Below are 9,800 nucleotides of genomic sequence, written 5' to 3' on the forward strand. Positions count from 1 at the left end.
ACCTTGGCTTACAGGTCCTCTGGTCAGGAACCTGGTGGGAACTGCAACAGCAAGCCAGCAGTAGCCCTAAATTGCTCCTTAATGGGGATGTAATTTCACGTGGGAGGGAACAGAGAGCAGGTACACTAACAGACAAAAACGGGAACACTCATCTTCAGAACTGCCTCAAAAGATGGGAGTTGCATAAGCCAAGGGGCTCTCAACTTTAATTGTGAGTGAATTACAATCTACTATCTTTTTGGGCTTGCACTTTCAAAGCAATGTTTCTCACATTAGGGTACGAAAGAAAACCAGACAAAACACGATTTTAAAGGGGTTCTAAATGAAATGATGCTTGAAGAATCACAGGCTCCAGATTATGAGAACTGAACTGCGTAGATCAAGGACTGCTACAGTCACAACATCCAATAGCTTGTTTGTCTTCCCATTTCTTAGCACTCCTTGAACTCACCCATTCCAACCAGTGTGCCACCGTGTGAACAGCAGCAGCATCAGAACCATAGTTCCTTAAAAGTAATCAGAAGCACTTTCTACCCATATAACAGATTTGTTCCAGGACAGTCTCTCATTTCCCTGATTCAGCCTTAGGTTGTGAAACTGCTTCCTTTATCCCTGTGTATATCTCAATGTACATACACAGTTGTACAGACCAGGGTACCTCAACACCTCACTTTGTTACCCAGTTTACCTCTAAGGAATCACTAGTTCAAGCTCAGCACTTGGTTTCTAGACCATTTCACTTAGGTTCATCTCAGCTGGAGAGGGTGGCTGCTTATACCTGTGCCCATGTCATACTCATAGATGCCTTGAAGTTCAAGGCCATTTACAGTCTTCTCAGCTTTCTTCTGCAAACCCTTTGTCTGTTCCCACCATGTACATCACTGAGCTCTTCATGGCTCTTGTTTTGTCTGCTGGAGTGGCAGCTACTCCCATGCTTACACCACACCACTAACTTTTCTTCCTTACACTTCTGTTATACTTTTTTTTTTTTTTTTAATGTTTTATCCTTTCTCACTTTCTTGAGCACTTACAAGGTGAAGGCAGCCAACCTCTTCTACTCTTCAAATGAAGCAGCTCCCCCTGGTATGTTCTTGTGTGCCAAATAAAATACAAAATACACAGCACAGCCTTGAAAAAGGATGTTTTGAAGACTAACAAAGTCACATCCAGACACTTAAGAGACCAAGAGCTCCATGGAACTACCAAGAACATTTGTTTCATGTTGGTGGTTTATTGTTAAGAATTTATAGATTTTGGGGGCTTTACCACTTCTTCAAAAAATAACAGAGTGGCCTTGTTAACACAGACACAGGCAGGTTAAACCACATGCTCAGCAGAGCTCCTCTTCATCTGTAAGGAAAATTGAAGAAAATTAAAACCCTTTTAATTATTTATTTAAAACTTTTGTCTCCTCCAATTTAAATACTTCAAGTCACAAATATTCCTTATCCCCTCCCTCCAAAATATTTTTTCCTTTAAGGTTTGAATTTGGATATACTTATTTATCTACAGAAACCTCTCTAGGTAGAAGATCTTATACAAAGACATTTTAAAGTCATTGCATAAGGTCAGGTCACTATAAAAATGTAAAGAGTAACTCCAAATGAATCCAATAACCCATAAAAAAACCCAGAAAACCCTGTCAAATGTGGATGGACACTCTCATAGATGTATTTTGATTACAATTACTGAAGAACTTTTTGTTCAGACAAATTCAAACTAGCACTGGGCAGTTTCCCAGCTCTTTGGGAAGGGATGTTTGATCAACGACACTCAATTGTGACTTCCTCACTTGAGGTTGAGATTCTCTGTGTTAATTCCCTTAAAAACACAATCTAGTTTCTATTTTGCAACTTTACCTCTCTTGGATTTGGCTGAAGCGCTTTTTCCGATTAATCCCTGGTTATGGTATTATGAGAAAAAACAGAACAAGCAGGTTAGGAAGCAACTCATGCAAAAAGGCAAAACAATGAACGTATTTATGACCATGGATGTATTGTGAGGAGCACAATACAGCATCTTCTTGCCATACAGTTGGTCTTCTAGGCCTTATGTAACCACACAGGATATTAACACATGTATTTGCATATGAAAACAGCACAGATCTTAACTGTTAGACACAACTTGCATCAGACACATGCAGTTACAAACTGTGGTCTAAACCCACACATTTGTAACCTGCAGGGCACACCTTCACTATATTTCTCATAGAAATAAGCAAAATACTCAACTTACAAGCAAAATACACATTTGATAGCAGCAGTCTGAAATTCTTTCCTCTTTCTGACCACATCCCCAAATTCTCAGCTTCTGAATACCACCACCAGGCTGCTTGACCCAAAAGCATGCCAGTCACCTGAGAGGCCCTCCCCCACCCAACACTACTGGGCTTTCAGCAGACTAGGAGGAACCCAGGTAGAAAGGAAGAAGGGGGAAACCCTCTCAGAATACAAAAAGGAGGAAAACCAGGCAAGGGTGTGTGTTGAGGCTAAAGATCCATTTTAGCAGCTTTTTAACTTTATCTGGCCAAGAAAGACCCCCCAAATTTCATGCTTGTTAGTAGAATTGTGCAAACTCATAAGCTTGGGAGTCACGCCACAGATTGTCCCAACCTTTCCTGCTAACTTGGCTGAAGCAGGATGCACAAGCATTACACCACTTTGCAACAACTCCTGTTTTGCATCTGAGCAGGTACTCACAGAGCAGCAGCACCAGAGATGATCTCAATAAGCTCCTTGGTGATGACGGCTTGACGGGTACGGTTGAATGTCAAGGTCAATTTGTCAATCATTTCAGCTAGGAAAAAAAAAGAAGGTTGTAATTTAAATATATATAAGCACTCAAATACAGACAAAGTATTCACCAAGCTGTGTTGTGCAGCTGATACACTGGAGTGAGGGGATGCCATCCACGGGGACCTTCAGTGGTTCAAGAGGTGGGACAATGCCAGCCTCATGAAATTCAACAAAGCCAAGTGCAAGGTCCTGCACCTAGGCAATCCCAAGCATGAATACAGGCTGGGTGGAGAATGGGTGGAGAGCAGCCCTGAGGAGAAGGACTTGGGGTGCTGGTGGATGAGAAGCTCAATATGAGCTGGCAATGTGTGCTTACAGCCCAGAGGGCAAACTAAATCCTGGGCTGCATCAAAAGCAGTGTGGCCAGCAAGTTCTGGGAGGTAATTCTGCCCTGACACTCTCATGCGACTGCACCTGGAGTACTGTGTCCAGCTGTGGGGCCCCCAACACAAAAATTATATGGATCTGTTAGACTGGGTCCAGAGGAGAGCCACAAAAATTATAAAAGGGCTGGAGCACTTCTCCTATAAAGACAGGCTGAGAGTGTTGGTGCTGTTCAGCCCGGAGAAGGCTCAGGGAAGACTTTACTTCAACCTTCTGGTATTAGAAGGGACGCTGAAGGGGGACTTTTTACAAAGGCATGTAATGACAGGACAAGAGGTAAAGGCTTCCAACTGGGAGAAACTAGATTTGGATTAGACATTAGGAATAAATGTTTCACTATGAGGGTGGTGAGGCACTGGAACAGGTTGCCCAGAGAAGGCTCCAACCAAGGAAGCATTCAAAGCAAAGTGGCATGGGGTTTTATGTAACCTGGTCTAGTCCCATAGCAGGGAGCTTGGAGATAGATGATCTTTAAGATCTTTTCCAACCCAAACCATTCTATGATTCTATGAAAGAGAAGCTATATCAACAGAATACCAAGTAGTTTTTCACCCCCCTACAGATAACACTACTAGTAGACACTCTAAAAACCAGATAATTTGAAATATCAGCATTAGACATCTGAAAAACAGCTGACCAGTAAATACCATGGTATGACATAGCTTATTTTAACTCAATGCAAGCATGATTTGCTTTTAAACACAGAGGGAATCACCTCTTTCTCTAAATGGAATTAAGAGAGAAACCAGCTCATTTTTCACAATTTTGGACACAAAGAACTACACAGAGAAGTCAGTACTTTCATGCTAAGCTACCAAAGCCCCAGGAAGCTCACAGTGCACACTTACAAGCATTCTTGCTAGCGTTGTCCATAGCAGTCATCCTAGCACTCTGCTCGCTGGTGGTGGATTCTTTCAGGGAGTAGTACAAAATATTTGCTAATGTGAATTCCTGGTAGTTTCTCAGCACATCAGCATCAATATCATCATAGATGCTCAGGCTTTCTGTAAAACAGGAGAGTGTGGACTTGGAGAGGACCTGCTTCTCTGCTTAAGGCAGTGCAGAGGAATTTTCTCTGTGCATGTACTTCCACAATAAAATTTTAAGTAGCAGAGAGCTTAAATATTTTATATCTTTTCATTCAATTTTAACAACAGGCAAATCAGATTCTGACCAATGTCAAACACATTATTGGTGTGTTAAGTTTGACCTTCCCATATAGTGCTGTAGGGACCTTCCCATACAGTGTTGTTCTGGAGGGTTTTCACTAAGTAGTGCAAAATGACTCAATACACAGGCTGAAAACACTAACTGATGGAGTTTTGCAAATGCTTAATTCTTGTTTGAGAGACAATCTCAAACCAGGATCAGTTCAACTGTTCTTTTTAACCTCCTTGCCCCACAGCACCTTGATAGGGCAGCCTTGGACTGAAAAGATAAAACAATCCATTAAATTTACACTACACACAAGATGCCCCCACATTCAGAGCTCTTATTATGGGATTTATCACTTAACTACTGGTTGCTAATTCACAGCTTACCAGATCCAGCAACTGTTTCAAGGGAGAAGATGGGTTTCTCATCAGTCTTGTAAGAGATGACAGACCTGTATAAGAACAGTGTATCAGATTTAGTTGAACTAAAAGAGTTTAAATTGAGTGCTTAAGATAAAATTAGAATAGACAAGTTGTGGCATTCCAACTCCACAAAAGAAATCCATGTTTTCTTGTAATCCTGATGATAATATTTCAGACACCATATGCATATAAACATGTACTGAGTAAATACACATGCATCCACTCAAGTCTAAAGAGAATTCCATTCACAGTTATTACAAAAGGCCACAAAAACCATCTGAGGGCTGGAGCACCTCTCTTACAAGGACAGGCTGAGAGAGTTGGGGTTGTGCAGCCTGGAGAAGAGAAGGCTCCAGGGAGAGTTTACTGCATCCTTTCAGTACTTAAAGAGAAACATAGAACAACTGTTTTAGCAGGGCCTGTTGCAACAGGGCAAGAGGTGATGGTTTTAAACTAAAAGAGGGCAGATTCAGACTATATCTAAGCAAGAAACTTTCCACATTGAGGGTGGTGAAACACTGCCCCAGGTTGCCCAGACAGGTCTTAGGAGCCCCAACCCTGTAAACATTCCAGATCAGGTTGGACAGGGCTCTGAGCAACCTCATCAAGTTGAAAGTGTCCCTGCTGACTACAGGGGCATTGGCCTAGATGAGCTTTCCAAATCTCTTCCAATCCAAAGCATTCTATGATTCTAGCAAGAAAAACCTCAAATGACTCTTCACACCCTCATGCCCTCATTCCTCATGAAATGAAGTAAATGGTGACAATTCAGTTTTCATATTCATTTACATTTCATATACATTTCATATTTCATTGGGCCAACATGTTCCTTGAAGCCTCCTACCCAGTATTTTCCCAGTGCAGTTTCAGCTGACTCTTACCTGAACCGATTGTAGATGACAGAGCCTTCATCAAATTCATATCCAGAGTTTAACAACTCTAAGGCAATAACCGAAGCATCTCCAAAGCTTGGAGGTCTCCGGCCCACTTCTTTGAATGTCAGCAGGAAATAATTGCCATGTGTCCTGCAGTAATATCAAAACTCTGTTAGAACAAGTAGATGCTCTAAAGCACAACTATGTGACACCAAGAGGCAAAAAGTTCAGTAAGTTATGAGGGTTCAGAGCCAAGCATTTTGCTGAATTGGATTCTGACATATATTTCGACTTTTGTTTCAAATGAAATCATTATGATAGCTACATGATACACACAGACTTGTAGCAGTACCAGTGGTGTTAGCTTTAAAACTTTTATTCAAAAAAATGGTATGCAGTGGTTTCACTAATGTCCAGATGATCAAAAGCTATCTTAGCATGATCACAGGTTTGGGATTTGTTTGTATTTTTTTTAAGGGAACACAAAAATGCAATTGCCTGTGAAGCCCATGTAGATTTGCAAGAAATCTTGAAATGTATACCACAGAAACCAGCCAAACCCACCAAACCAAACCCTTCTCCTGTTTACCTCTGAAGCAGGCCTCTGATCTTGTCACCTACTCCAACCACCATAACTTCTTTTCCTGCATTTGTGAGGTTGGTAATCTCATTCTTCAAGGTCTTAGCAACAGATGTATGGATAGCACCACACAGACCTCGGTCAGAGGACACACCAATAAGGAGATGCTTCTTCTTATCCTCAGGTGCCTTTATTTCTGCTTTCTCATACAGAGCTAAAAAAAAAAAAAATTAAAAAATTGGAGTAGTTATTCAAGGGTGCCAGGAAGCAAATCACAGAATGTCTTGGGTTGGAAGGGACCTTTAAAGCTCATCTAGTCCAATGTCCCCTACAGTTAGCAAGGACATCTTCAAGTGGATCATGTTCCTCAGAGCCTCACCCAACCTGACCTGAAATGCTTCCAGGGATGGGGCTTCTACCACCTCTCTGGGCAACCTAGGCCAGTGTCTCACTAGCCTTGCTGTAAAAAAATTTCTTCCATAGATCCAGTCTAAATCTCCCCTCTTCCAGTTTAAAACCACCACCCCTCTTCCTGTCACAAGAGGGCCAAATAAAGGATCCCTCCTTGGAGCCTTCTCTTCTCTAGTCTAAACAACCCCAACTCTCAGCCTATCCTCAGCAGCAGAGGTATTCCATCCTTCTTTATTATCTTTGTGGCCATCCTCTGGACCCACTCCAACAGGTTCATGTCCTTCTTGTGCTGAGCACTCCAGAGCAGGACAAAATACTACAGGTAAAGGATTTCACCAGAGGGGAAGAATCACCACCCTCAACCTGCTGCCAATGCTCCTTTTGATGCAGCCCCAGACACAGCTGAATTCTTGTGTCCAGCTTCTCAAGCACCGTCACTACATCCTCTACAGGGCTGCTTTCAATCCCTTCACCCCCTAACTTTTATTGACTCTGGGAATTGCTCCAACCCAAGTAAGTGCAGGACCTTGCCCTTGCTGAACCTGAGGTTCACATGTGCCTGCTTCTCAAGGTCATACTAAATAGGACATATCAAAATACCTTTGAAGTATTCTAACTGAAGTAATTCCTAAAGGGGTTCCAAATCACAGCCAGTTTGCACGTGATCTGACCAGAGACAATGAAGAAACAGTTCAAGGCCAGACGCACCTCTGATCAGGTATCACACAGTCAGTGTTTTTACTTAGTTAAGTTCACTCTTCCAGGTCCACTGCCTCAAGAGCATGTGCGGCCAAGCATTAACAATGACAGTATCTGGCAGTAGCTGTAGGTGCTACTGAGAAAGGAGCCAACTCCACTGATAGAAGCAGGCCAGAAATTCTGAGTTATTATGCTTTTATGGCTGAAACCCCCCCAAAGTTGAAGAAGTAATCAGAAACGATGACTTCCACACTAGAACTCTTAACAATCATCATCTATAAACTACTTACAAGGAACAATCAAGCTGGTCTAGAGATGCAGATTTGTTTGGAATAAAACTACCAAAAGGTTAAAAAAGTCTAGGCATCTTATGACCACTATGAAAGCCCTCCTCTTCTGTTCCCTGTGCATCACACAGCATAAGATCCTTCTCTCACCCAGTGCTCCTGTTCCATAGATTCTTGCAGGTTTCAGCTCCCTCTCAGCTCTAGCATATTTTGCTGCAGAAACCATCTTCATGGACTTGGTAATCTTCTGGATGTTCTTGATGGACTTCAAGCGCCTGGTAACTACAAGGTTAACAGTTGAAGGTCATGTGCTTTACTGAGCATAAAGACATTAAAACAAGCAATAAAATGCTATCAAAAGTCATGCAAAAATATCTTGCCACGTTCCTCAAAGAAGGAAATAAACAAACAAATAATGCACAAATAAACCTCCTGAAAGATGTTAGCATTTGTAGTAGGATGGCAGTAAGTGTAACAATCTGACTAAGCCAAATGCCTCTTTACAATAGATGTGTTTTTTCCTTCAGACATAACATTTATTTAATGTTTAGCCCAACATAATATATTTCTACCGTTCTCTTCCCTTCTGCTTCTACCTGTTTCACAAGTATATAATTTGAGGCATATTGTCATCTCTTCCCAGATAACAAGGAGAGGAAACAAAAGAAAGAATTCATAGTATGAAGAGACAGAATAAACTTCCTCCTCTATTTAGACTGTGTTAAAAAAGAGATTTATGCAAATACTAATGGGAAAAGAAAAAACCGGTGCTCCACAAACACAACTCCAAGGCAATATCCCTGTAGAAGAACCTGCAAGGAATGGCTTAAAGAAGCATTACCAAAGTGGTACCATTCAGTCAACCTTTTTTTCCACCAACACTGGATAAATACACAGAGAATAAACATAACAGAACATAGATTAATTCTTAAAGGTGATAAAAAAAAAGTCTTTTTAGCATTTATGATAGTTATTTTGAAGATAGGAGTAAGACCACAGTGGACTGCTGAAATGACATCTGAATTAGTGCTAAAATCATTTTAAGCAAAGCCTTTTCTGAAAGACACTTGTTCAATACAAGAAATGCTAGAGTCTCATACAGCAGTGTCATGCTATATTGTGATCAGTTTACTCAACGGTGGCTAACTGAAATTGTATTTTAACATATGGTTTCCCTGCAACACTTTCCCTCTCTCAAAGGCAAACAAAACCAGTACTTACTGTCTTTTAGAGTTGCCATATTCCTGACTTGGCCCCTAAAAATCGAATGCAGGAGAAATTAGACTAGTTCACCCGTTGTCTAGCAGACCAACACCTATCAAGGACAGGTCCATTTCAGAGGGATGAAAAGTGAATTGCTGTTTCTGAAAAATCTGTGTCTGAGACAAGCCACTCTAAAACATGCCTTGTATCAAGATCTTTCTCTGTTCTCCTATGACACCGTGTATCATTTAATACATTACTCGCTGCCTTAGATAATGACACAGTGCAAACGCAGGCTAGACAGCAGGGCATCAGAAGGTTCCAATTCCAATGAAAACGTAGCTGTTCTATAAAGCTGACTGAAAAGACGCAGAGGTGGCCACACCGTCTCCTGACAAGAGCAGAGTCTCCTTGCAAGGTCTGTCGCCTGCGAAGCCGTCCTTTGTCACTTCTCCTGCCTCGCCCATTCATCCCACCGGCCTTTTCCCAATAAGCTCACATCTCCCCCTCATCCCCCATTCACAGAACGGCTGCTGAAAAGACAGGGCCTCCGTCCCCAGCAGGTCACCGCCGAGGGCAGGAGCCCCGTGGAGGCCGCTTGCCCTCAACCTTAAGGTCACCGCTCCTGCGGCCACACCGCAGCCCACAGCACCTCGGGGTCTGACTCGAGCAACGGCCCCGCCACCCACGGGCGAGGGGAGCGTCACCCCTGCAGCCTCGAGGGGCTGGCCCCCGCCGCCCCGCGGGGCCGCCCCACCGCGTGTCCCCCAGCATCGGGACGCGTCCCCTCGTCCCTACAGGACTCTTCTCGGCCCACGTCCCCGCCCGTTACCATTGCGGCTGGTAAAGCGCGACAGCAGCCCCCCGGGCGAACATGGCGGCGCCTCCACCACAGCCCCGCTGAAGGTCAGCGCGCCCGCAGCGCGCTTGCGCGCAGTCGGGAATGACGGTGGCGGGAAGGGGTTCCGGGGCGCGGGCATCGGTTCCGG

The 9,800-nt window shown here is 43.1% G+C and overlaps 1 protein-coding gene across 3 annotated transcripts; it reads right to left on the reverse strand.

The window, feature by feature from the left end:
- Positions 1 to 1,211: 1,211 nt before the first annotated feature.
- Positions 1,212 to 9,749, reverse strand: ATP5F1C (ATP synthase F1 subunit gamma). 3 transcript variants are annotated; one of them, XM_068168709.1, is made up of 10 exons: positions 9,644 to 9,749; positions 8,830 to 8,864; positions 7,759 to 7,890; positions 6,221 to 6,425; positions 5,638 to 5,781; positions 4,721 to 4,785; positions 4,028 to 4,183; positions 2,700 to 2,796; positions 1,860 to 1,899; positions 1,212 to 1,350 (listed from the first exon to the last, which is right to left on the reverse strand). In XM_068168709.1, the coding sequence occupies exons 1-9, from the start codon at positions 9,685 to 9,687 to the stop codon at positions 1,893 to 1,895; spliced, it is 885 nt and encodes a 294-aa protein (XP_068024810.1). In that variant the 5' UTR covers positions 9,688 to 9,749; the 3' UTR covers positions 1,212 to 1,350; positions 1,860 to 1,892. The 3 variants fall into 3 exon arrangements, with proteins under 3 accessions (XP_068024810.1, XP_068024821.1, XP_068024831.1); XM_068168720.1 differs by lacking the exon at positions 1,860 to 1,899; XM_068168730.1 differs by lacking the exons at positions 1,212 to 1,350; positions 1,860 to 1,899 and having other exon boundaries at positions 2,696 to 2,796.
- Positions 9,750 to 9,800: the final 51 nt, after the last annotated feature.

The sequence above is a fragment of the Melanerpes formicivorus genome, unplaced genomic scaffold (genome assembly GCF_026170545.1).
Source record: "Melanerpes formicivorus ecotype bairdi unplaced genomic scaffold, bMelFor1.0.p_v2 SCAF_3, whole genome shotgun sequence".
Classification (NCBI taxonomy): Eukaryota; Metazoa; Chordata; class Aves; order Piciformes; family Picidae; genus Melanerpes; species Melanerpes formicivorus.